The following is a 27,705-nucleotide window of genomic DNA, read 5'->3' as shown; positions in this document are numbered from 1 at the left end:
ATATGAATGGTTCGCCTAACTAGATCACCTGGATCTACATTTTCCGAGAATTCTTTCAGGAGTAGTCTTCACAAGCACTGACTATCAGAAGTGCTGTTCTAGGAGGCAGACCCTCTGGAGAGGGTTCTGGTCACCAACAGAGCCTTCTGCCGGCCTGCGTTAGTCTCTTCTAGCAAATCCCGACACCTTCCCAGGGCCTCACACCTCTGTGTCACCACGGTGACAGGCCCCTCAGCACTTGACAAAGCCTCTTGCAGGAAATGATATTTTTCCCAAAGGAAGAGGGAAAGGGGCGGGGAGAGAAAACCGCCTTGTACACTAAAATTTTAGGACAGGAGACGGAGAAATGAGAGGAAAAGAAGAGGGGAGGGGGGAAGGGCGAGGGCCCTGCTTCTTCCCCTCTGCTTCCCTGGTTCCTTCCTGGGAGACTCACGCCAGGGCTTCCTGTTGGCTTTCCCCATGACTAAAGTGCACGGGTCCTGCCTCATCACGGCCGCTGCCCGCTTGGCTGCCTCTCCCCAGTTCCTCCAGCGTCCTTAGAGTCCGGTGGGCCTGCAGACCTGGCACACAGCACGCCCACCTGCCTTTGTCACACCCACACCAACGAGGGTTCTCTGTGGTGGCCTGGCAGGCTAGAGGGCTGCTGGGTGTGCAGACGTTCAAGCATGGAAGGGTCCATCCAGCTCCTGGCTTGCTTGGCATGTGTCCTCCAGATGGGTGAGTCCCCCTACTTATTCTGACCCAGAATAGAGAAAGCCTTAGCTGTGGTCTCCTGCCCTCAAAACTCAGCGGCTGCGTTTGCCCACAGCCTCCAGGTCTGTGCAGGAGAAAAGCTATGTGTATCAGAGGGCTGTGGGGACTGAGGGCAGAGAGCCGAATCGTGGCCTTGTCTTGGGCTTCTAAGTGACTTGGGGCAGTGCCCTGATTTCGTGTGCCTCAGTGTTCACCACTATACAGAGGCCACATCCCTAGCGTTTGCTGTGAGGGGAGAAAATCCCTAGAGTGAGGAAGAAGGTCCCAGCTCGGGACAGAGGTTGAGTGTCGCTGTCACCCCAGGGACAAGGACACCACGAGCTTGTGGTGTGCAGGGACAAGGGTGAGGATGGTTCTGTGTGAGGAATCAGCAAGGACAGAGGCTGCATTAACCTGCTAACGGGAACACTGCGGGGTGAGTGGAAAGTCTTCCCTGGGAACAGGGACTTCTCAAAGGATGCTGCCGGGTCTGCCTGCTTCAGAATCAGGGGGGCACATTAGTTAAAATGCAAATTCCTGGGCTCCATCCATGATCTGCAGAATCAGAATATCAGGTAGCAAGACCCAACATTGCCAGCCACCTCTCCAGGAGAGGCCAGTGCCCAGGGTGATGGAGAGTGGCAAAGTCAAATCTCAGAAGCCCTTCTCTCCCCAGCCGTCCTTCCCCACCCCAGCCGGGGACATCCCTCTCATAATTGCTCCTAAACAGTGTCTATGCCATCAATGCCACGTGTGCCACATGCTGGCATGATGACATTCTGAGTTATCAGTCAACTTTCCCCGTGTGGGGCCCGGGTAGAGCTGATAGATGAACCTTGGTGTGTCTGGCTTCAGCCCTCTTTCCTCCAACTCATGTCCTGCCATCCCACAGTAGTAGAGACGGTGATCAGTCAGGGCTGTTTTTCCTTCAGGGGATCCAACTCAGAAGTGTTTCTCTGAGGGCGGGATCTAAGGGGTTAATCAGGCCCCAACCTGGACTGGCAGGTCTGTGAATGGCTAAGGACAGAGAAATTGATATCAGGTGCAAACTTCAGGTACCAGTCCTGGTATTCACAAGCTATGAGAAGGCCAGTTATCTAACTCTCCTAAGCCCGAAAGAACTGGTCCCTGTCACTGAGATCACTGAGGCCAGGAGGAAATGGGATAGTTAAACAAGAAGGTCTTTCCTGTTCCCATCAAGCATTGTGGGAAAGTCTGAGGAACTGAGGAACCCTACTTAAGAGAAGGACAGAAGCAGAGCAGAACCAGAACCACCCTGAAGACCAGGACAGGGACCAGCTACATGAACACCACCCTATGGTGGGCACTGCCTCTCCATCAGCTCAGGTGACTGACCGGGTCACGTGCACAGCCATATCACACCCACATGGCTGGAGAAACAGGGCTAAAGGGGATCCCTGAAGAGAGATGGAGACTAACCAGACCTTCTACTCACACCCCTCAGACTCGCCCATTCTGGAACCTTCTAGGTCTGTCCTTACAGGATAGAATTTCTGCTGTCCACATCTTCCCTCTCTGGACTCTTCTCCACTGACAAGCTGCTCTGCCACCTACAAGGTCAAAGTGATAATGGCTAGAGGGAGCTCAAGGACGGGAGAGCCAGGTAGGACAAGGTCGGTGAACAGCAGCATACCCCAGCTAGAGCTGCCACTCGTTGGTGAAGTTTATGACTAGGCTGAACATAGCTTTTTGCCCCCAAACCTGTCCCTCTGGGTGCCACAATGCCCAAGAGACCACCACTGGAGCCACTCTTGAGAACACCTCTGCTAGCACACCCAGGCAGTTTTGAGGAAAACAGTGCCATGGAATAATCCTTCTGTATGCTGTGAATATGTATTATGCTCACTGGTTCATACAAAAGCTGATTGGCCTATCGCAAGGCAGAATAAGGCTAGGCAGGGAAGCCAAACTAAAAATGTGGGGGGGAAGAAGGGCAGAGCCAGACGCCCAGGAAGCAAGACGTGATAGAGGACAGGTAAAGCCACGAGCCACGTGACAATACATAGATTAATAGAAATGGGACAATTTAAATGTAAGGGCTAGTTAATAATAAGCCTTAGCTATTGGCTAAGCATTTGTAATTAATATAAGCCCCTGTGTGTTTATTTGGGACCAGGCAGTCTGGACAGGAAACTCTGCCTACAAAACAGTGCCTTGCCCACCAGGAGGTTCACTTTCCTGTCTGGACCATCCCAGGAGACCTTTAATGCTTGAATAGTGCCTGTCCCTGCTCCACCACAAACTGATAAGCAGTAAGTGTGACTGTGTCCAGCACCTCATAGATGTCAACACAGACTCCTTGCAAATCCCTACCTCCTTTCTCACCGTGGGACTGCTGGAAATCTTTGGCCAGCTGTGGCCAAAGCAAAGGTTTCCGATTCTGATCCAGTTTGGATTCTCCCTCCCACCTTTTGTGTCTGGGTTCTTTCTCCTTCCTACTTCAGGGAGCCTTTGGGATAGTGCATCAAATTACCCCAGCTGCACCCCGATGATGAGGATGTGGCCACTTTGAGGGGCCTATGGGAGCATCATTGGACCATGTGGTACACAGCACAAAGGAGCTGAAAGGTGTGAACACATCTTTTCTAGTAACTGTTTACTGGTTAGCTAGTGGCTTACTTTTAAGTTCCTAAAAGTTTTTAACTAGACATATTTCTAAAATATTTTATGTAGTGTCAATTTTACCCCAAATTTGGCTTTAAGGTTTAGGTGATTTTTTTTTTCTTGATTATTTTTTTTAGTGGTTTGAGAGTCTTATCATATAATCCAGGTTGACCTGCGACTTACTATGCAGCCTAGGCTGGCCTTGAATTTAAGATCTCCCTGCTTCGGCCTCCTGAGGACTAGGACCATCAATTTTGAAAGCTAGGGAAAGATAATTCCACATGGACAGTCATCACCATGGGCTGACTGTGTCTGGGGGGCTGCAGGGGAGGATGGCATTAGAGCAGTGAGAACTGGCATGCCCAGCTAGCCAGAATTTTAGACCTAGTCACTTGAGTAAACATCCAGAAATAGTATTTCATGGAGGAGCTAGCAAGCCAACAAGCACAGAGCCTCACGTAAGGTCCCACCACCAACTTTGGAGCCAGGGCTGGAGCCCCTGCCTCTCCATCCAAGGGGTACACCACTGAAACACAACAGCGTCAAGGACAGTGAACTTTCATCCTGGTGCACCTGTCTGCGTGGCCACGATGACTCAGAACCCTCTAGATTTATTCTTCTTCCGAATGGCACTCTAGGCTGGTCCCTTCGGCCCGACACGAGGTCACGGTGAGTCACGGCTCTACGGCATTCCTCCTGTAAACAATGGTTTTACTGTATCATTGCCGCTCTGTGATTTCACTGTTTCCACGGACTCCTTCCAGGCTTAGTGAATGTCAGGTGTCAATCCTTGCTGCCTTAAATGGCCTCACAGAAGCCACTCTCTGGCTTTTCAGTTTATATTTTCTTACCAGAGTTGGAATGGTCACCTAGGTTCAGCTACGTACACCAAAGCTGGCATGCACCTACCAACCCTGGGGGCCCAATCACTGGAGGCAGACACTTGGGGCAACAAGAAGAATGTGGGCTTCCCATTGACCCCTGGAAGTTGCCGGACACATGGCAGACAGAGAGACTCTGCAGAAAGCGCCACATTCCCAGTCATCCCTGCCTCTTCTCAGCAGGCAGTGGGGAGCTGCCAGAGGCAGTAAATGTCCCCAATGCCAGGAGCTAGGACCTCTGCCAATGCAAATGTCTTTGTTCTCTGGACAATACCTGCTAAAGACTGCTCACCTTCACCTTGAATCCTCTGGGTGGGCCCATCCAAAGGCCTCTGCCTAAGAGAATCCAAGCATCCATTGCTCCTTCGAGCCCACTCAGAAGCGGCGAAGCACCTCTCTGCTAACGGGAGCCAGGATGGTGCCTCGGGGTGAAAGGGTCTCTATGTGAGAGGAAACTCCACCTGGGCCTGCTGTTCAGATCACATTTTAGAATATGTCACAGCAGGATACAGACCTGCGTGGAATTCACAGAGGCGTGTTGCCTGACATTAGAGTGACTAAGTTAAGCCTCTCTTGCCATTTTCTTACGCCAAAGCTAATGGAAACAGCACACCACCAGCACGCCTCCCCTGGCAGCAGAACCTCACTACAAGGCTACCTGGGATTCTGGCTGCCTCTGCCCACGTTTGATGTTGCTCTGGTATTTCCGAGTTCATCGTGGCAGTAGGTAGCTGGGGGCATTTTCCCCAAACTTCAAGGCAAAGGTGTATTTTTCTTTTCTTGCAAGCCCCTCCCTCTTTGGGGATTTTTACCTTTCAAACCTTAAATGTTACTATCGCTGGCCTCAGGCATGATGGGCAATGAGCAGGGGAAGAGCCAGCGGAGAAGCGTTGCAAACCTCCTGTGTGAGCTGAAAGGCATCTGAACGTGCAGTGGGTGTGAAGGCTGGGGAAGCCGCAAGGAAATGCGGTGTTTTACTGCCTTTTAAAATACTGCATTAAAATAATACTGCCGCCTTTAAAACGATCTGGTTCTCTTTGGAATTTAAAATTGTTCCTGTGCAGCTTATTTTATTTTTTGTTTAGTCAAACAAACAGAAGATTTTTCCGTGGGGGAACAAAAGAGACTACTTTACAACTGTTCTTAAGTGACTGAGCATGGAGGTTAAGGCAGGAATATAAAGAACGGAAACCAAACCATCCAGGGGCAAGCCAAGGCTCCGCTGCCAGTCAGCCACCAACAGACCTCGCCAGGTCACTGTGAGCTCTACAAGCCCCGGTTCCCCTTCTCGCAAATGGGCCAATGACGACATCTCATGAGATGAGGAATGACGCCCAACAAACACCGTCTTCAGTAGTTTGGCCTCCATGCCCCATCATGTCTTCTGAGTCCCAGTGATGTCCATGCCTCACGCTTCCTTTTTCTAGTGTTTTGAGACAGGATTCCCTGTATCTGGAACTCCCCGCGTAACTAAGAGTGGCCTGAACTCCCAGTGCTCTTCACCCCAAGGGCTGGGGGTATAGGCACACACCGCCATGTCTTCCAGGTGCCATACCTTATGACTTGGTTCCCCTCTTCCTTGTGCACAGACTGTTGCCCCGGGTCTTGGTGGAATTTCCTACAGTCTCTGGGCTCTGCACGCATGTACCTCCTCTCTGATGGGCTCCACAATCCCTGCCTGCTGTACACAATCCCCATATATTCTCTATATCAGCCCCCATCCTTCTGACAGCCTGACCTGACCCCCTTTCATCCCAGGGTACAGGGGAGAGATGCCAGAGCCAGGTTCGGGGCTCAGAGAAGAATATTCTGGCAGGGGTGATTCCATAGAGAACAGGGTTTGAATAGGAGGGAGCCGGTGAGTGAAAGCGGGTTGGGAACCACGTTCAGACAAAGGCAATATTGTTTGTATCCTTCAGTGGAGCACCTGGCAGCATGCGGCATAATTACATGTTCACTGATCTTTCTCCACCTAGCTCCAGCAGGCTGATAGGGTATCCTGTTCATCCTTGTCTCCACAGCTCATACCCCAGCACCTGGCATGGAGCACAGAGGGATCCAGTAAATGTCTGCTGAGTTGATGAATGCACACTAGCAGACAATGTGTAGGCGATCCCTGCCTGACCCCAGGAGCCCGCAAAGGTCAAAACAGGCTAAGGTCACAGAGTGTAGGAAGCACAGGGAAACAGATAGGGGCTGAGGCTGCACATCTATAATCCCAGCTTCTAGGAAGATGAGGCAGGAAGACTTCAAGTTCAAGGCCTGTTTGGACTACAAACTAGGACCCCGCCTCAACAACAACAAAAATCAAGTGAGCATGGTGTGAATGCCTGTAGTCCGGCACTCAAGAGAGTACAGCCAAAGAGTGACTAAGTTTGAGTCAGATTGGAATATACAGTGAATTCCAGGTCAGCTTGAGCTACCTTGTCAGAAAGACAGGCGACAGACAGACAGACAGACCTGAGAAGACTTTCTTCAGCTAGAAGGACTGACTGGATCGGCACAGACTTCCGTTTTCTCAAATTTGAAAAGCAGCCCTTTGATAACGAACAACTGAACAAACAAGTTCTTACTAAGGATAAATGTTAAGCCCTCTACTTGAATTCAAACATGTAATTCAACTTGTCCAGAGCGAAAGAGATTAAGCCAAAAAAAAAAAAAAACCAGCAGGTGGCATGAAAAAAGAGCTGTGGTTTAATTTGATGATCTTCTGGCTGTGTGCCCACAGCAGGACGCCACTGGAGGTGCAGCACCTCAGCCCAAGAGCTCACAACACTCTACAGGAGCCACACACTAGGGCCACCTGGGCCTGGGTTTGAACTGAAAGGCAGAGGGGGGAGGGGCAGGTGAAGGAGCCAGCCTCTCCCATCAGGAAAAGGTAGTGAGTCCCAGGGTAGCCACAATGAGCTCCTACGAGCGCCAGCGTGGACCGGTACGTGTCCCTGCAGCAACAGCAGGTCTGGAGTGCTTCTGTGCAGGAAGACTACCTTGTCTGTCCATCCACAGGTGTGCCGACTCCACGGGAGCTGGGCTGCCAGTGGAGGCCTGAGGATATTCCTACCCAGAAGTCAATGAGGCTAGCCGACCACAAACAGCACTGGGCGCAGCATCGGGGAAAACTGGCTTTTTCTCTTTCCTGCTTGCCTGACATTGGCCTACCATTTATGCTTCTCTAACAATCCCCGTCTTGTCTTTTGCCTCTTGGATGCTCTCAGGGCGGATGGCGTGGTGTATATAAAGGAATTGTGGATAATACAATTCTAAGTATTCCCTGTAAAGGTCCCTTTTGTGCACTGTGCCCCGGGGCACCGGCTAGGCAGGCTCAACCACCTGCCTCCTCTGGGGGAGGTACCACCCCTGCCATAAGCCACTGAGACTGAGCACCTGCACCCTCAAAACCACAGCAACCCCGAGGTTTGCCAGCACTGGGCGGGTGAACTGGAGACAGGGTTCAGCTTCTGCCCCCACATTCTGAAGAATGTTCACTGGGTAGAAGATAGGACAAAGGAGTCTAGACCCCCCCAGGCCCTCTCTGCAGAGAGAGGAGGCAATACAGCACCCAGCTCTCTGGTCTCACTTTCTCTGCATGGACACTAGCCATGTAAGAAGCCAACCCAGGACACAGTCCTCTTGGGCTGATCCTGATTCTAAAGGAATTGTTCCTACCAACTCAGCACTGTTTAAAAGCAGTCCCCTCCCAAGGCCTGGGTTTCTCCTCGGCAAATCAGACTGTTGGCGCCTTCAGACGAATCCACAGCTTCAATCCTTTAGGGCACTGTAATGGAGGCTGTGGATCCAGGCAGGTCTGATGTGAACACTGGCTTTGCCTCGACCTAGCTGTGACCTCACTTATTTAACTTCTTTCTGCCTCGGTTTATTAACATGTAACACGGTATCTATGCTTGTCTCTAGGATCACTTATGAAAACTAGAAGGGATGCTCTAGGGGATTTACTCAACACAGAGGCGCACAGTAAGTGATTTTACCATCTTAAGGATCTTGTAATTATGGAATAACACAGTGTTTCAGCAACTGCACACACAGGTTTCTGATGGGGAGAAATACTAAAGAGTTGTGTGGATCACTAGGTCATACACCATGAATGAGGCAAACCGTCCCAAGGAAGGGTCTGGAGAGATCTCCATCCCGTCCCCTTGCCTTTAGCCCTGGTATAGGTCTAGGGAGGGTTCCAGCCAAAATGAACTGAGGGCTGCCTGAGTCCTAGTGTTTACAGCACCCCTCAAAGGTGGAGGGTGGGGATATGAGATGCAGCCAGAGGGCGGGGACCGGGTCTCCCCAGGCTAGGTCTGATGTGTCCCTGGCCGGCAGGCGCGCCGGAGCAGCGCTGGTCCATGCAGGTGCCCGCCGAGGTAAGCGCGGAGGCGGGCGACGCGGCGATGCTGCCCTGCACCTTCACGCACCCGCACCGCCACTACGACGGGCCGCTGACGGTCATCTGGCGCGCGGGCGAGCCGTACGCGGGCCCGCAGGTGTTCCGGTGCACCGCGGCGCGCGGCAGCGAGCTGTGCCAGACGGCGCTGAGCCTGCACGGCCGCTTCCGCCTGCTGGGCAACCCGCGCCGCAACGACCTGTCACTGCGCGTCGAGCGCCTCGCCCTGGCGGACAGCGGCCGCTACTTCTGCCGAGTGGAGTTCGCCGGCGACACCCACGACCGCTATGAGAGCCGCCACGGGGTCCGGCTGCGCGTGACCGGTGAGGCGGGCTGGCTGCCGAGGGGCGTGGGCCCTACTGGGTGCCAGGGAGGCCTCTGAGAACTTGGTAGAAATGCAGAGTTCAGATCCCAGGAAAGGGTGGGCTGGGGCTGGTAGGTGGTGTCCTGATGCCGGTAAACACTGGTAGCTCATAAGGAAGGAGAGAAAAAACAACCAATAATCCTAAAGGCGGCAAGGGGTGCAGTAGGAGGTGCGCCACCTGCACTGAAGAATTTCTCACCCCACCCCCACCCCTGCACCTCCCCTGTTCCTAGAGCACTATGCTGCAGCTGGCCCCCTCCCTGGGTCATGACCCTTTGGTGAGCACCAGCTGCAAGCCCAGGAGTCTGGGCAACACACAAGTATTAGTTTGCCAAATCTCAGTGACCCCTTAAAATAAAGGCAATTGTGATTACCAGTGTGCACACGGAGAAACTGAGGCGAAGAAGAGAAATAGGTTGCTAAGACCCCGCACAGCTGCAAAAGGACCCAGGCAGTGTGGCGCCCAGGAGTCCCGCTCTTCCAGCTTGGAAGTCGCTACCCCTTGCCTTACCAAACCGTCGCCTCTCTCACGCTCCCGGGGCATTGTCCTCTGTCCGGTGACCCGCACCCTCCTTCTTCTCCCTGCAGCTGCACCCCGGATCGTCAACATCTCTGTGCTACCCGGCCCCTCGCACGCCTTCCGCGCGCTCTGCACCGCCGAGGGGGAGCCCCCACCTGCCCTCTCCTGGTCCGGCCCCGCCTTGGGCAACAGCTCGGCTGCGGTGCGGGACCAGGGTCGCGGTTACCAGGTGACAGCCGAGCTGCCTGCGCTGACCCGGGATGGTCGCTACACATGCACTGCAGCCAATAGCCTGGGCCACGCGGAGGCCAGCGTCTACCTGTTCCGTTTCCATGGCGCCCCCGGAGGAGCCTCGACTCTGGCGCTCCTGCTCGCCGCGCTGGGCCTCAAGGCGCTGCTGCTGCTTGGCGTTCTAGGTGCGCGCGCCACCCGCCGACGACTAGGTGGGTGCACCCCAGATTTGGGTGGGTGCGAGGGGGAGGACAGGTGTCCCCTCCTCTTTCTGGCGGACCACCTGGCATGGCACATCAGAACGTCCTTCCTCCACCCTCACCAGCTAGGTTCCTTCTCTGCCTGCAGCCCCGGAGGTGGGACCTGCTGGAGGCTCTATGCAGCAAGGAAGCTGAGCTCTGCAAAGTACCTTGCTCTTTGCAGTCACACAGATGGTGACCCAGTCCTGACAGCCGTAGAACAGGTTATTTTTTAATCACCACGCTACAAATCAGTGTCCCAAAAAGGTCGGGGCCTCAGGCTTCCGCTTACATTGTAACTAGCATCTTGAGGCCCCGAGGTCCTGCGCCGTGATGCTGAGGACACAAAGATGCCAGGATGTGATTCTCTACCAGCCTGTGAGAGGCTGAGTTTGCAGAGCTTTGCAGTACCCCACCCCCGGAGAAGGGCTCCCACAGACTCCAGAAACTGTAGAAGGCAGAGGACATCCTGCTATTCTGAGGCCTTAATAAGTGAGGCGAGAACTAAGCTTAAAAAAACGTAAGGACATGTGAGCTTGGAAAACATGAATGGGACACCTGGCTGGGGAACCCATTCACTTTTAGAAAGCCTCTCCACGCTGCTGTCCCTGACGTTGGTGGGGCATCTGCTTGATGAGCACCCGGGAGAGGGAGGGGCTTTCTCAGAGCCTTTCAGTGCTCCCAGACTAATGAAGTTACCCTCAAATTCTACAGGGATGAAACGCAGAACGGGTCGCAGGGCCCCAGCCGCTAACTTTGCTGTGACGCTGCCATTCTTGCTGGTTTCTCAAACAAGCGCCTTGTGTTTCAGGGTCCTCCCTCAGAAAGGCAGTTTTGCTCTGTGGGACCACATCTCCCTTAACTCCCACAAGTGCACTCCTATTCATCTATCAGATGAAGGCTTCAGAGTCACTCCGGCTAGCTATCCATCCGATCGATGCCTGTCGCACAGTGGGGTGGGGACCACTTCCCACAGTCAGGTGTGCAGCCGGCATGTAGGTTGGAGGCTACAGTGTAAAATCACACCTGCTCTTTCTCTGTCTCCCTCACACAGATCACCTGGTCACCCAGGACACCCCTCCACGGTAAGTTTACTTACTGCCCTTCCCACCCCACCCCTGCCTAGTTTCATTGGTCCAGGGATGTCAGTTTCTCAGAATTGGTAGTATGAGAAGAAAGAAGAGGCCTAGGGCGAGGTTAGGGTAGTAGGCTGGACCAGGGCCAGCATCGTGCCCAATGTACCCTGCCCCTCCATCCAGCATACCATTCTCGGGACAGAGTAGGCCATGCTGGCTTGTCACCCCGACTCAACACACAAGGAGCTTGGTGTCTGTGACCCTAAAAGTTAATACCACCAAGCTGTTTCCTCTTGTTGCTCCCAGCATTCTAGAAAAGAGCCCTGTAAGAATGCCATCATAGGAAGACTCGTTTTCCCAAGTTTATCTTTGCTTCCCAAACAAGATCACTAAGAACCTGGTTTAGATGAGGGATCTAGAAAGACATCAACCAGCCTTCCATTCTTTCCTCTTCAGTGTCTTCCCCAGTAAAGGCCCATGTCGAAGGAGAAAGAATTCAATGCCAGAGCTCTCTGCCCAGTGCCGGCTGAGGGAATCAACTCTTCCCTGCTCAAGTCTCACAACCTGTCATACATGTGTTTCCTTTATTGGAAGACAAGACCAAAGTCACAACACTACCTGTAGTCCACACTCACCTAACAAATACTTACTGAATACCTACTATATGGCAGGCAATAATTTGGATGCTAATGAGACAGGAAAAAAATCCAAACTTGCACTCCAAGGTGTACAGTTTTTCACAAGCAAGACCATCTGGGATTGTTGAGTTGTAACAGGAATTGGACCAGGTGATCAAGCAGAGTCCCAATATGTGGCCAGTTGGCTATGACTCCTTTAGATCAGGCCATTTTCTCTGAAGATCTAAAGAGATCACACTAGAGGGTGGAGCCTAGGGAGGCCAAGATGGTAGGGATATATATCCCAGGAGTAGAAAGTAGAAAGGTCAGGTGGGATGTGGGAGGGAGGGAAGCATGGGGTAGGGCGTGGAAATATGGGGTGGGCTGGCAAGGTTGGGGGTAATTCTAAATGAGGTGGAAGTCAGAATGCTTTGGGGTCCTGTGTGAGAGGTCACATTGGAACAGAGGGGTCCTCGAGGGAGACCCAGAAGGAGGCTGCTGTTTCTCCTATTCTGACAACATCCAAGGGAAGGCACTGAGTGTAAGGGAGGGAAACAGGACACTAAGGTTGGAGCCAAGCCCTGGTCACAGAGATGAGGAGGGAAGAAGGGGGGAAGGGGAGGGTGTGTGCTGTGCTTAGAACAGGTGATGGGAGGTTGGAGGTGTGGGTGTCGGGAAAGCAGTCAGACCTGGGGACATTGGGGGCATGGAGCTGGTTTTTGAAGCCCCTGAGAACGTCACTTTGTAGGAGATGGTAAGCATGATCCGGGATGCTGTCACCTGCAGCATCTTCCTGTCCTATATTAATCAACCTTGCTGGTTCTGGCTCCATTGCCTCCCATACAGTGTCTTCCTTGACCTGTTACTGGGACATAGCTCGGGAAGTCAAGCCAAACATTGGATGGTAAGTCAATTTTCTCCTGCCTGCAGGTCTCAGGCTCAGGAGTCCAATTATGAAAATTTGAACCAGATGAACCCCCCAGGCCACCAGCTGCCACGTGTTTGCCGTGAGGAACTCCTTGGGCATCATCAACCAGTCGTGCACCATGAGAAATGAAAGACACTACCAGGCTAGACCTGCACAGCTCCTCCTAATTCCCAGGTTTCTTGGCAGCTGTGGGCCAGGTAACTTCCAAGGGGACCCAGGACGCTGCTCACAGAGGCTCAGAGCCCTGCGGTATTATGCCATGGAGCCAACAATCTGGATGTATATGTATATGTATGCCCACATGAGCCTCAGCACGAAACTTCTGGAAAAACTACTTTGTATTTTTCTTACTTAGAACTACATAGTAAAGCAGATGGGAAACTAGCCATAAGGTCTAGAGGTCCAGGCTCCAGCCTGCTCTGGCACCAACTTGCGGTATAGACCAGGAGACTTTCTTCACATCTCTGGGCCTCAGATTCTCCACGACTGGCCAGTTTGTCTAGAACTGAGGAAAGAGTAGATGTGACGGAGCAGTTAAACTACAAATCTGTCTCAACCGTGGGCCTTTGGACATGGAGAATTGAGATAAGTGTGGCACCGCTCAGCCTTTGGAGACCGAAGCACCCAGACAACAAGCCTGGGGCTGGAGCTGTGCCCAGAGGAACCGCCAACCCTGGAAACTTGATAGCAAGAAGAGGCCTGGAGCCTTCTGAGAGCTCCACAGGGACTGTCCCAGCCCTCTGCTCAACTGAGGTCCTATCAGCTGATCCACACTGCTTTGAGCTGGGACCTACCAGGAGAAGGAAACCGAAGACCCCTTATCTCAAAGCATCTGGAAGCCATATGTCAAGATCTGGGAGACCTGAAGGGGCACTGGGCTCTAGAGAATATGGCAGCTGTGGCTCTGACCTCTCTGTGCAGCGTACACCCTCATGGGATGCACCAAATCCAAGGGCGCTGGCAATTTCTCCCCACTTGTCTGAGCCCAGCCAGGTTCACTTCAAGAGTAGTGTTTTCCTTATTTATATTTCAGTGTGCATTTGTTGATCCTGTGGAAGAAGAGGTGTACTTGGGACCAAGTAAGCCACAAGACAGGAGGCTAAAGAGACCATGTTTTTCCGGGGACCAATGTTATAGGCTGAGGGCAGTAGGCTTCCAGGGTTTCCTCAGCACCAGAATCTCAGCCAAGGCAAATGGTTGATGACAGCTCGTATGGTTGATGACAGCTCGTAGTTATCTCAGGATCCAGCTGTTAAGAGATCATAGGAGTTGACATCTGGACCTCCCTGCAAAGCAGAGCATTAGAGTGTCTCCAGCAAGGGCCTTGCATTACCAAGGAAAGATAGGGACATGGATATGGTGTAGAGTAGCACATCATTGGTCTTTGAAGCTGTTTTCATATCCAAGCGAATTATATGAATTACTGCGTGCATACTTCGTTGTGTTAGGAATTGGTATCTGAGACTGAAGAAGACATCATTATCAGTCAGGATAAGCTAGGCTGCCCTGCAGCAACAAGCCCTAAAATCACAGTGGCTGAAAATGGTATTTGTTTCACATTGTATTAGTCAGGGTTCTCTAGAGGAACAGAATTTATAGAATGGAGATATATATATATATATATATATATATATATCAGAGAGGGAGGAGGGATTTATTAGAATGGCTGATAGGCTGTGCTCCAGCTAGGTCAATAATAGCTGTCTACCACAGGAAAGTCCAAGAATCCAGGAGTTATTCAGTGCACCAGGCTGGATGTCTTGGCTGGTCTTCAGTATATGCCAGAATCCTGAAGATGTAGGCTCTAATGCCAGTGTAGGAATGGACTTGCCAGCAAAAGCAAGCAGGCAAAGAAAGCTTCCTTCATCTATGTCCTTTATATAGGCTGTTAACAGAAGGTGTGTCCCAGATTAAAGGTGGATCTCCTCAAAAGACCAGGATTAAAAGTGAGTCTTCCCACTTCAAAGATTTAATTAAGAAACACCCTCATAGGTGTATCCAGCCACTTGGGTTTTGATTACATATACAGTCAAGTAGACAACCAAGCATAGCTGCCCCACACCCACCGCGTTCCCACTGAAGACTGGCAGGAGGTTCATTGTTAATTGGGAACCCAGATCACAGGAATCCATCTCTGATGTTGTGAACTGCTAGACTGGAGGTAAACAGAATCCTCTACAAGTCATCCTACTGCTGACGGTGCCTGTTCACTCAAGAGAACAAGCAGTATACTCCTAAACGATATGTGAGGAACACTAAGAAAACTTGTGAGAAAGGAAAATGGCAATGGTTAATAGATACCACAGCAATCCCTTCCAGAAACTCTCAAGCTTGTTAGCCACACAGTGAGTCCCAAGCCATGCCCATGAAAGGGCTAACTGACTCTGTTTTAGTGAGGTTTCCTGGAAGAACATATGTGAAGATGGTATGCATTAGCTGTGCTGATGGGGGGGAAAATGGGGGAGCATAGAGATTGGAGAGAAGGTTAAGAAAGGGGGGCATCTGAAGCACAGGAACAACCCAAGCAAAGATGGCATGGTACGGATGCAGTTATTCATTTCTGGAGCATGAAGGAAGGGGCAGGATGTAGACGAAGTGGGCAGAACACTGATGGATGGGGTACCCACCAGAGAAGACTGCTCGGACATGGGTTTAAGCTAATAGAAATCTTTTTTGACTACACTGGGTGTTTAGGATCCTAGTGTAGCATGAAGACATTCTCAGGGTGAGCTTTTAAGCACAAAAACCAAATCCTGGGTTGACATACTCCAGTTAAAAAGAACAGTTGGCCAGAAGTAGAACTATAGAAGCTAAAAAGCAAGGTTGGGTGCATTCAGAGACTTCCCAGAACTATGGACTTGGGTGGATTAGGTCTTTTTGTTCTAGCAGGTGGTGCTGTGCTGAGTTTGATGGTCTGAATGGTACTTTCGTCATGGAGTCAGTTGTGCTAAGGTCTGTTACCCTAGGGTAAGGGTAACAGGAGTTGGCACTCAAGGACTTGCTACAGTGCTAGTCTCCTGGTACTGCTGAGCAGGTCTTCCTGCCTTCATCCATCATCTCCTGTGAGATCTAAGGGTTACCTGTGTCAGGAATACCTGGGGCACTGTTTAAATACATACCCGTGCTGGTATTACCTGGTCCTACTGACCCACATGGAAGGGGAGGGACTAGAACTTTAAACAGTATCTTCAGGAGAATTTGCCCCCAAGGTTTTGTTGTTTTCATCTTTTTCAATTTCTGCCCTCCACCCCCCCACGCAAACAGCTGGAGAAAAGCACCCATGCACCCAGCACCTCCATCAATATCACTCACAAGTTGCTTTGTCCTTACTGACTGAACCATTTGCAGGTAAGCAGCAGATTTCCCAGTTATCCAGAAACCTCAACACCTTGAAGAACATGTGCACTGTCTCCTCTGTGTTACATTTAGTGGCTGGCTCTACCTTACAGCCCATATTCACATTTCCCCAGTTGCCCTCAAAGTGTCTCTGTGTATTTGTAACCAGCTTCCGAGGCAGCTGAAGTCTGAGGTTGACTCTCTGATATGCCTGACTTCCATCACAGTGCCGGTCACCGACCTGGTGGTCCTTGCTGAGGTACCCAAACTGTGCAGCCACCTTCTCGAGAGTGAAGGCAACAGCGTTCCTCAGGGGAACAGCCCGTGATGGTGGTTTCCATGATGGGCAACAGGGCGCCCAAGGGGAACTGCCAACTCCTCTAACAGTCTGCCATGCTGCACAGGGCAGCCTCCTGACTGGCTTCCAGAAGGACTGGCCAAGGGGCAGTGGGGAACACAGTGACGGAACAGCCTGTGACCACCCCCTCTGTACCCGAGATCTAGATGTGACGAGATGCCTGTCCTCCCATATCTAACCTCTGAACAGGCTCAGGTTGTCACTGGCAAGCAAGGACCAGAGACACAAGCCAGAGTCAAAAGCTGTCACATCTGGGACTCCCCTCTGGTAGGCCAGGAGTCAGGGAGAGGACCCCAAAGACAGTGCTTCCAAGACTGCACTTCCCAATGCGGTGCGGGTGGCAAGGCTAGAACATCCTGGTTCTTCAAACCCTACACCCTGTGGTTCTCTCTGGAAAAGGAGGTTGAACCCACACAAAGATGGGTTCACATCCTTGTGAACGACTCACACCCAGAAAACTGTTCTTGGAGAATCACCAATTACTGTTACTCCTACATGGAATCTGCAGATCCCCCATCTGTAGTTGGTGTTTTTTTTTTTTTAACTCTTTAGGGGACTGCCACCCAGCTCTCAAATAAATGCATAGAGACTTATTCTTACTTATGAATGCCTGGTTGTAGCTTGGCTTGTTTCTAGCCAGCTTTTCTAACTTAAATTATCCTATTTCTCTTTTAAATATATTTTGCTTCTGAGCTTTTTACCTTTCTTTATTCATACATCTTTCTTTCCTACTTACTCTGTGGCTGGCTGTGTGGCTGGGTGACTGGCCCCTGATGTCCTCCTCTCCTCCTTTTCTCCCTTCCCAGATTTCTCCTCCTCTTTATTCTCTCTGCCTAGCAGCCCTACCTATCCCTCTCCTGCCTTGCTATTGGCCATTCAGCTCTTTATTAGACCAATCAGGTGTTTTAGGCAGGCAAAGTAATACAGCTTTACAGAGTTAAACAAATGCAACAAAAATGCAACACATCTTTGCATCATTAAATATTCCACAGCATAAACAATGTAATACATCTTAAACTAATATTCCACAACATCCACCCACAGCTTGGTGCATTCCAGATGTATCTTTGTGTCCATGAGCCTCAGTGCTAAGCAGGAAATGTGGCACACCAACACCAAAGGCAGATTTCCATAGCAGACCCTGAGCAAACTCAGGGTGGGCTTTACCAGACACTCTTGCCTCTCAGCGCCCCAAACATTTCTATTCAACACACACCTTGTGAGCCTTTGCCCAGCTTTCAAGGCTCTCCTCCTGCAGGGGTCAAGGTCCTCCTACAGAGATCAAGGGTACCTTCCAACTGTTTCAGCTATCAAGAGCTCTTCTATCTCATGGCCTCCCATACATATAAATTCTTAACCATCACCCCCAAACACACACACACACACACACACACACACACACACACACGAGTTAGAAATTTTCTCTTTGAAACTAGAGGGTTTACCATCATGATAAACTTAAAAAAAAAAAAAAAGATTCCTAGCTATCACAAACGAACTAACTTAAAAGTTCTCTTAATGTGATTTATATCAGAAAAGGCCTGCCAACCAACTTGCTGAGAACAATGGGACAGGCTCAACATGGGTAAATCACAATGTTCTTTATTTGTAGATTTTCACTTCACTAAGTCTCTCATCTTCCATTTCTCACCATTAGACAAAAATGTGTCCTTCATACAAGCACAGAAAATATTAAACAATGAATCAGAAATAAATATTGCACAGTTAATGACCAAAATAGAACTGTGGTTTTAAAGATCACACTAGACAGGCCAAGAAGACTGTCAGTACTGGTCGCCAATAAGTCATCTTAAACCACTGAAAGAAAAATTCCCTCAGTGCTCAGTAGTATTACACAATGCATTGAAAACAAGGTATAACCAACATTCCTTAGCATTCTTATTATTAAAATCAGAGTAGCATAGATTTTTTTTTCAAGTTATTCTCAAGAGGAATGAGGAACATGTGTAGAATGAAGGAAACTCACTAAGCACGTGACCTGCTTCTGGCTACATGATCCCTTACATGCTCAAAAACAGGAGCACCCTGGTGGAGCAGAAGAATCTGTTTAGGGCCCAGCTCTAAGTCAAGAGCCTCACCTACTATGATCAGCTATTACCTCAAAGTAAGCTGGGAAGTGAGCAAGGATGAGGTTCAGGATGTATAGTACAGGATGAGATTCAGGATGCAGTATGGGATGAAGTTCAGGATGAGGTTCAGGATGTGGTTCAAAGAGCCTGATCATTGGTGCCCACCAAGTAGATGCTCCACAAACCTGGTCTTGGGCAGTGACTGTTATTAAAGGGGTCTACAGTTTAACTCAATGCTAGGTTAATGTGCCAACTACAGAACACAATGGGAGCTGATGCTGCCCACGTGTGTATTACAGGGATCAGCACTGCCTGGCCCACAGGAGTCCGACAGTTCTGGGGCAGGAACTAGAAAAAGGCAGCAAAAGCAACAAACAAGACAGAGATGTGTTCTCTCTCTGCACCTGTGAGTGCCAAGTGAAACGTGTTCCCAGGTGCTCCGTTTTTTCTTATCATAGTTCAGGCACTACTAATTCTTGGCACAGCAGTGTGGACTGATTTGGACACTTTGCCACAAAGCAGCTTTACTGGATATCATGTTTGAAGAGTACTAAGAATTCTGAGCATGGAACCTGGAGAGGACTAAGGGGTAAGGGCAGAAGAGGTCAGAGATGTGGGAAGGGGAAATGTCTCAAGGTATACTAAGAGAAAGAGAACAGGCCCTGCCCAGCTGTTCCAGGCAGATCCACAACCAATAGGCAAGGTCACTGGGAACAGTTCTGGCTCAAGATAAGCAGAACCAGAGAGCCTGAGCATAGCTGAGGCTGGGCCAGCAGTGGACTCCAAGACACTGGCCAGGTAGAGCAGTTGAGGGTCCCCACTGAGGAGATTGAGGTATTTAATGTGCTGACTCTGTCCATGATTCTAGACATTGGCTTCCCACTTCAGGAGTAATTTTTCAAATACACATCTTTGAAAAGCAGTATCAGCACCTTGATTCAGACGAAGAGCTTCAACATACCAGGTCTTAGACTGGTTGGCCTTGGTGGAGCAAGACTGTTGGCTAATTTAGGTGGAGCGTCAACACTTCACATCTTCTGACACCAAAGAACCAAAAGACGGGCACAATACAGGAGAGGTGGAACGCTTAACCAGCAAGATACCAGTCATGTTTAGAAGCAAGGTCAAGTGTGCAAGAGCTTTAGAAACATGTAAAGACACAAGTATATGTATCACAGCCATTATCACACTGTACTGACAGCCACAGGACCTCTCTGCCAAAAGAAACAGCCTCTGTCTTCTCCTATCTAGTGAGGTTGTAGAGCAAGGAGATGGAAGGCCAAAGCAACGTCTCTGCCCCATGTGCGCACCCCGGGGTGGTGAGTGATGACTGGAGAGGCAGAGGCACTTCCACTGAGACCAAAACTCCCCTTCTGTGCCTGGAAGGACTGGATGCCGTGGTGCAGGAGCCTCTGAGCCTTCGATGGTCCACCTCCCACACTGCTCAGACCTTGGCCTTGAATGTTGAAAAGGACGTCAAGTGCTCATCACCGTCTCTGATACCATGGCTTTGCACTCTGAGAACGAACCATCGTCCTAGCAAAGCCTGGGCCATCCTTCAAGCAGCAAGCCAGCCTGTCTGCAGGCAGCTTTCTTTGTTCTGCATTGTTTCACTGTTTAGAGCACTCACCTAGTGCTCCTCATAGGATCTGAGGACTCTCAGATATTAAGCAAGGATGAAAAAGCAGTACTTTTACAGACTAGTTACAAAGCCAAATAAATTTAATATCAGGCATAAAAAATCTACATTAGCCTTCAATTCAGATTCATCAGTTATAATCAAAAGTTGATTTTATTGTTTATACTTTTTACAGACGAAATTTACAAATATTACAAACTTGCAAAATTAATTGATTCTCTAAAATGTACACACTATCATTCAAACATTTCACATTCTAGGGTGCTGGGAACTGGGTTCTCCTCAGAGAAACCACACACACACACACACACACACACACACACACACACACACACACACACACACAGTACTTCCTGGTCACAGAATCACTGCTGCTTGTTCAACTGTGTACCACGTCTCAAGTTTTCTTCTCCTCGGAGGGAAGATGACTGATTTGGGAAACAGAGGCAAAGAAGGCTGAGACATATCCCTGTCCAGTGACACTTTGTGCCACTGAACAGTGTTCCAAGGCATGTCAACCAGGCAGAGTTGTTCTCAGTAAGAAGAATTCCCGCAAGTTTCCAATGAAGGGGCAGCCCCACTAATGGTAAACCCCATCTTTACTCAGGCGCTTGGTGGCCATCCAGAGATTTTACACAAATATTTCTGAGCCATAACCCATAAGAACAAAGGTATATTTTAAGTTGAACAAACAAAATTAGTTTGGGGCCACTTTGAGAATTATAAATATATTGATAGAAGTCTAATTTCTAACTCCTGACGGAAGTGACATGAGCAAGAGATGTCGAGAGAACCCGGCAGCATGCCAGACAGGCTTTGGCGATGCAGACGGACTGTCAGCAGTGACAGAAGCATGGGGCTGCTCACCACAGCCAGATTTCTCAGATCCCCCGACCTGGCCCCTTCTCCCTGGGCACGCGTCCAGCATGTCTGTGAGTTTCACCTAAACTTACCCAGTGTCCCCTGACAGCAGGGCCTGCAGAGAGCGCTGACATACGTCAGGAGGTGGGGACTTCTGCAGACAGAGCCAATAAAACGATGTGAATGAGGAGTCTCAAGGGAATACAGCGCTCTGGTCACCGCGGCGTCAGTGCTGTTTGCACTCCCGCCACATGGACCAAACAAGACACATCTGTGCACAGCAGCTGTCATGCGCCGGCCACCACATCAATCAGAAAGGCACACTTCCGGAGGACATGCAGCTGAAAACGGATGTGTCACGGTCTCTGCTGTCCACTGTGGTCAGGGCTAAGTGACAAGTCTTCTGTGTGACTTTTTTGTTTTGTTTGTTGAGATACTCGATCGCACCCCACACTGCCTCACCCTTATGACCCTCCTACTCCAGCCCCCGAGCGCTGATTACAGGTGCGCACCACCACTCCTGACCTAATTCAGTGTATTCTCTCTACTCTAAGAGAAATAACATAATACTTCAAGCTGGTGTATTTCCCCACATTTAAGAAATGCAGACATTTTCCAAGTTGATTTTTTTACATTGGAAGAATACAAACGGAGTCCAAAAGAGGGCTCTTCATGACTCCCAAAGCAGTCAGATCTGGCCTAAGAGTCTTGACATTTCTACAAAGCAGGGAGACAGAAGTGCAGACATATCAAAAACTCTATCTGTAGTTCTTAGGAGTTGACTGGCACATTTCCCAAATGTGAGTGGCTCTGTACTCAGCAGAACTTAGGTTCACTGTGGAAGAACACAAAATCTAACAAGTCTCTGGACAACAGAGATAAACACACAGCCAGAACTATCTAACGCCTCCCAACATGCACCTTGATCAAGTTCCTGGCAGAACTGAGCTCTGCGGTGAAACTGAACAAAGGTAAATGTGCAACAGCGAAGGTGATGGACACCCAGAGCAGCAGGGTCTCAGAGGGCTTCGGCATCACTACCGTATATTGTCTAAATAATGCACTTCTGGATAGAGACAGTTGACAAGAAGAGCGAGGAAGCTTTTCCCATTCTGAAGGCAATGGCCAGGATGCTTTATGAACTGTATAGCTTGCAGTATCTGATCCTGGTATTCCACATACTGCTTACTGAGTGTCATGGATTCAAGGGCAGTCAGCACCTAAAAGACATGAATGAAGAGGATTTATTCTGTGATTGCACACCACCTGACTGACAGCATGATCTAGTTCCCCCGGAGTCCGGAGGGAAGGCAGCAGTCTGGAAGGCAGGCTTTGGGGGAACAAGTAGAGAAGGCTAGCGGAGGCTGCATGAATTTCTCTTGAGTGCTACAGTCTCCCAGCCTCTCCTTGCCAAGAGACTTCAGCGGCCAGCCTAGTGTTGCTGCCCTTCCTCACCTGCCACAGCCATCTCCCTGCCCTGCCTGGTCCCCAGCCTCCCTGGTGCCACCAGTGGGCTCTTCCCTACCAGATGTCACTCCCCCTCAGAGCCCAAAGACACCCACAGACACCAGGTGCATCTCATGCGGTAGAAGTGCAACTGGTTGTTGGGTTTGTTCTTAGGTTACAGCGTACCACTGGCAAGAGCGAGTGAAATCCTACACACAGCAGCTCTAAGTGCTGCTGGGAGCATAAGGCAGCAGCTCAGCTGACAACGTGCACAGGTCAAGGTCCTCCATGAGACCACGGGAAACACGTCTCCACACCCCTCTTCAACAGAAAAACTAAAACACTCTCTAGCTCTGCAAATGTTTTTATTTTATTTTATTTTTTGCTTCCTTCACTGGAGGAGAGGAAAGAGAGACAGTACATGGAGAAAAGAAAAATTCCAAACAGTGATCCTGGGAGGTAGATAGACACCCACCACATACGGGGTACCCTACCTCCTCTCCTCTCTGGTTTTGGGAACCCTTGGTATTAAAAAATATATGTATTAAAGATGGATTTGCTTGATTCAGAATACAAAGAGGGAGAGTTTCTTTAGTACAGTAAAGAAGCTAGAAGCTTAGAGATAAATCACTAAGTCAGCCATAAGCAGAACTTAGGCCTGAATTTTCTTTAATAGGACATTTTCCTCCCATTTCTGTTTTTTATAATTTAGTCCCCTAAAAGATCTACTGTAAGAGCTGACTCAAGGTTAGTCATTTGAAATCTGAAAACCCTGATAACAAGGATGCAAGAACATGTCAGGAAGCAGTATTTCAAGTCTAACAGACGAGGGGCCCACGTGACCTGTGGCCACAACTATAGCAGAATCCTGATGCTCCAGGTCCTAGGGCCACAGGAGAGTGGAGAACTCCCCAAATACATCACAAAATAAATCTAACTGACTCCCAATCTGCCCATACAGGGCTCACCTGCCCATCTGTGAGACTTCATGAAGACATTAGGGACTCCAGCAATGGGTGACTAGTGCCAGATGTCTTATATCCTGAGATCCTGATCCCCATGAAAAATCTACCAGTTATACTAACTGATCCTTGCTCTGTTTGGCTGTTGTTTGAGACAGGGTCTCTCTGTGTAGCCCTGGCTGTCCTGGAACTCACTATGGAGACCAGGCTGGCCTTAAACTTACAGAGATCTGCTTGCCTCTGCCTCTCCAGTGCTGGGATTAAAGAAAGGTACATATGCACCTGGCTTCTGATCCTCACATTCCCTGAGCACATGCCACAGACAGACATCCTGCAGAGTGGAAAATGGGGAGCAGCCTAGAGACAGATCAGCCATGTGAACCCTAGGCCCAGTACCTATTACTGTGTGAACTGGGACAAATTACCTAGCTTCTCTCTCTCATATTTCCTCCTCCACAAGATCAGAATAGTCACCGCTCTCTGCTCTAGGGTTGTTATGAGGATGAAATGAACAAAATGTCAACTCACTCACATTAAAATAGCCTGGCATGAGCAAGCACTCAAGGATGGTAACTACTACTTCACTATTTCAAGGATGGCTCTACACCCAGTCAGCCAGATGGCAAGGTGAAAACAAGTTACAGGAACCAGACCACGGACGTGTAGTCATCCACATGTTCAGTATATACTGTGACTTCTAGTAGCTACTATTCTGCTGGTTATTCAGGCACCAGCTGCACGCTGGTCACCCTTAAGTCTCACAGAACAGGAACCACTGCTTTGGTCCCAAGAGAAAGCTCAGCCAACTGTCACTCCCATTGAGGGAGCCATTTTCTGTGCAGTGCCAGCCCTGGCAGCAGGAAGCACACTTAGCACACTCCCCAAACTCAGCCCTAGACCAGCTTGCCCTGGCCCTGCCTCCTCACTGCTCCAGTCTGGTCCCTGGAAAAATCAGTTCAAGATCTGAGACAAGCCCACCAAGGGAACCGGCCCTGGACTACGTGGAGCCTGAGGCCTGGACGGTACCCGCTAGAACTGCCACCTCCCTTCTGACAGGTGCACAGGAGACCTCCAACAGTACGGCTGCTCTCACTGACCTGCTGAGCTTTTGGAGTCAGATGTAATTCGGAGCTAGGCTTCAGACGAATCTGGTCTTCTGCAGGCACCTGAACTGACAGGAAGGCGGCCATGCCTCGGGCAACCACACGGAACCTGGGGTTTTAGCAATAGGTCAGAAGTGGGTGACCGCTAAAGTGGACATTATAAATACAAACCCTATCTTAAAAGAAAACAACATAACTCCATTTCCAGATCCTTCCTGTAGTTAACCTCTTCAGGGAAACCCTACTTAATTTTTCCTTCCGTACTTACCCAAAGAGTGTGTGCCCATTCAGATTCAAGAAAGAAAGTGTTGGTAAAGACATAGAAGAGCTGGGACATAGACATTGTAAACCGTGGGGATACTACAGAAGACAATGTGCACTGCCTGAATAAGGAAAACAGAGTTGCCAAGTCATCTAGCGACCCCACTCCTGGGTATGTACCCATGAGAACCAGGAACAGATATGAGCAAAAATGTATGCACGAATGTTCAGAGCAGCACTAGTAACAGCAGCAACAGACAGAAGAACCCAAATGTCCATCGGCTTCTTAATGGACAATGAAATGTGGCAGATCCACACTCGGGTGTGTGCCACTCAGCCGCACAAAGGGGTAAAGGCACGTGGCCCAGTTGTGAGGTACTTGTCAAGCATGCATGAGTACAATTCTCAGCACCACAAAAACAGAAATAAAAATAAGCAAGAACTGCTGCCACATGCTACAACACAGATGAACTCTGGAAAGCATTTCCAGACACTGGAGGCCACATAGTATACAGTTCCATTTTTATAAATGTCCTAAGGAGGATTTAAATATGAAGTTAATTAACAGTTGTCAGTGATGAGGGGAAGAAGGAACTGGAAATGACTGTTGGGAGACTACAGGGCTTCCTTGTGGGTGATGAAAATATTCTAGAGCTAGTGATGGCGACAACATTGCAAATGTCACTGAATTATACATAGTAAGGTGGTTACTGTAGAAAATATATTACCATAATTAAACAAGAAGAGCACTTGATTCAAACAAAAGATACACAAACAAAATTAAGAAAAACTAAAATTGTGTCTGTCACATTCTATCACAAACAAACATGGGGTCATCTGGTCTGGATGAGAGGTCCCCAAGTTTACCACACAGTGCATGGCAGCACAGCATGAGACCTCTTTTCCACAATCACAAGGATTTGAAAAGAAAGCCATGATGTAGCTGGGGTATAGATTAGAAAGAGGAGTGTTGAGCATGAGTGAGGGAGGAAGGGGAGAGGGAGGGAGGGAGATGGAAGGAAGGAGGGGGGAGGGAAGGAGGGGGGAGGGAGGGAGGGAGGAAGGGGGAGGGAGGGAGGGAGATGGAAGGAAGGAGGTGATGGGGGGGAAAGGGAAGGAGAGAGGGAAAGAAACCGTAAGTAAGAAAGCGCCTTCACTCAGAAGGGTGGACCACTGGCAAACCCTTCCCTGCCCTGGGACTTTAAGCACAAAACGGGTTTGTCTCTCATTACTTCTTACTCACTGAACTAAGGCCACCATGATGATGGAACAGTTCTACACTGAGTCCCCCACAGGTTCTCATTCCCAAACTCACAGGATGGGGACCAAGTGACCACAATGAAACAAAGGACTGAGATAGCTTAATTCATTATCACTGGCTCAAATCCAAAATGAAATCAGCATGAACAAAAGGTATGATTTGACCTTTGAAACAAAGTTGTGTTAAATCAAGAAAAAATAAGCATGTGTTTTAGAATATAAAGATGCAAACAGACTCTGATCATTTGCCTTCATCTTTCCAGAAAACCTACAGACCCTAAGGCAAAAGCCTATTCCAACATCACACCTCTCCCAGGAGCGGCTGTCTGAGGCCCACCAAGAAGAGCAGCGCAGGTGCCTCCTCACCTGTTGGACAAGGGCGATTTCCGGCCCAAGCCAATAGCCCCCAGGATCCCAGAGCTGAGCCTCTCCTCGGCCATAAGGCTCTGCCTGCTCTGCAGCATGAGCAGGATCCGGATGATGGACTCTGTCAGGACCGAGTCGTTCTGCTCCATCTGAACCAGCGACAGCTGCAGGACTTGATGCCACCACAGAAACAGCTTTGCTTCTTCCTGCGCGGAGCTGGGGGAGAGCCAGAGCAAAAGAAACCAAGGACTTTCCCACTCACGTCCAACAGGAACTCACAGGTGAGTTTCACAGGAGGGAGAAATGCATGACTCTAAAATCATATGCCAGGGCTAGCAAGATGGCTCAGTGGGTGGAGTTATTTGCCTACGTCCTGAGTTTGATCCCCAGGAACCCACAAGTACACACACACACACAATTAAGTAAATAAAAACAAAATTTAAGAAATTAAAACTAAAGAAAATAAAACCAAGGCTAGTGTGTTAGCAAATGTTAATAAAGCAATGGGGCTGTAACAGCTACCATTTGCATGCCAGACACTGGACTACATGTCCTCTGTCACTTAATATTCTACTTACACAACAAGCTCAAATACTTGTGTGAGGAGATTTTTTTTAAAAAAAAGGTCTGCTCAGAAAATGAGCTCAGCAACTAAGAAGAGTCTCCCTAAGCATGTGCCACTGCCCCTGAAGGCCTGTTTGACTTTTATGCATCTCTGGGTTCTGGGCTCTTGAATGGCTTATGTAAATTGGGAATTCCAAATGAAGCACATACAAGTTTGGGAGCAGCCAGCCGGTAAGCATACCTTGGGTACACCTGTTCCAGCCACTTGTTTAGGATGAGAAGCACCTTCATCTCGTTCCTCAGAGTCTGTTCACTGTTTAGACACTGAAGCAGGTAGACATAGAGAGTCAAGCAACTGCCCAGGGCTAAACATTCCTGCAGAAACTCTTGGATGGTGAGCTCAGGAACTTGAAGGGACACCAGAATGGGGCCCCATCCTAAATTTTGATTGAGGGAGCCTAAGAAAAGAACACCAAGAGGAAATATCAATATATACGCGTGTCCATAATAATGGGCTGTGTTGACATCCATGGTCTGTACATCCACCAGAGACCATGCTGAGGTTGGTAGCACATGGTGATGCCAGAGGCCATGTGGATTTCTGTGGTCCATGCTGTCGCCAGAAACCATGTGGAAATCCATGATCCATGCTCCTGCTGACTGTAAAGGGGAAGGAAGCTATTTTTGAAATGGCATCAATGACAGCAGACTTACAGTTGAAAAAAAGAGACAGAGAAGGCTTCTATGACAACCCCCACACCCACCTCACCCCACCCCAAAAGAACAGCCTAGACAGAAACCCATGGAAGACAACTCTCAACAACTGTGATAAGGATGCTGAAGTGTAGCTCTCCAT

At 49.5% G+C, this 27,705-nt stretch overlaps 2 protein-coding genes across 3 annotated transcripts in view; one reads left to right on the top strand and one right to left on the bottom strand.

The window, feature by feature from the left end:
- Window positions 1-296: 296 nt before the first annotated feature.
- Window positions 297-14,244, top strand: Siglec15 (sialic acid binding Ig like lectin 15). Its single transcript, XM_006973858.3, is given in 7 exon segments — window positions 297-717; window positions 8,151-8,210; window positions 8,568-8,951; window positions 9,581-9,955; window positions 11,037-11,067; window positions 12,606-12,652; window positions 12,655-14,244. Coding segments are annotated over 7 exon segments (981 nt in total). The 5' UTR covers window positions 297-665; the 3' UTR covers window positions 12,687-14,244.
- Window positions 14,245-17,883: 3,639 nt separating this feature from the next.
- Epg5 (ectopic P-granules 5 autophagy tethering factor) overlaps window positions 17,884-27,705 on the bottom strand; it is a 99,642-nt gene continuing 89,820 nt past the window's right edge. For both annotated transcript variants that reach the window (XM_006973857.4, XM_015992683.3), the window contains exons 41-44: window positions 27,091-27,307; window positions 26,286-26,501; window positions 24,393-24,507; window positions 17,884-22,107 (exon numbers count right to left, since the gene is read on the bottom strand). In XM_006973857.4, the coding sequence (XP_006973919.1) occupies window positions 21,925-22,107; window positions 24,393-24,507; window positions 26,286-26,501; window positions 27,091-27,307 (731 nt within the window). In that variant the 3' untranslated portion in view covers window positions 17,884-21,924. The remainder of the gene's footprint in view (window positions 22,108-24,392; window positions 24,508-26,285; window positions 26,502-27,090; window positions 27,308-27,705) is intronic.

The sequence above is a fragment of the Peromyscus maniculatus genome, chromosome 19 (genome assembly GCF_049852395.1).
Source record: "Peromyscus maniculatus bairdii isolate BWxNUB_F1_BW_parent chromosome 19, HU_Pman_BW_mat_3.1, whole genome shotgun sequence".
NCBI classification, from domain to species: Eukaryota; Metazoa; Chordata; class Mammalia; order Rodentia; family Cricetidae; genus Peromyscus; species Peromyscus maniculatus.
The sequence above is the reverse complement of the archived record's forward strand: the minus strand, read 5'-3'. Positions and strand labels throughout refer to the sequence as shown.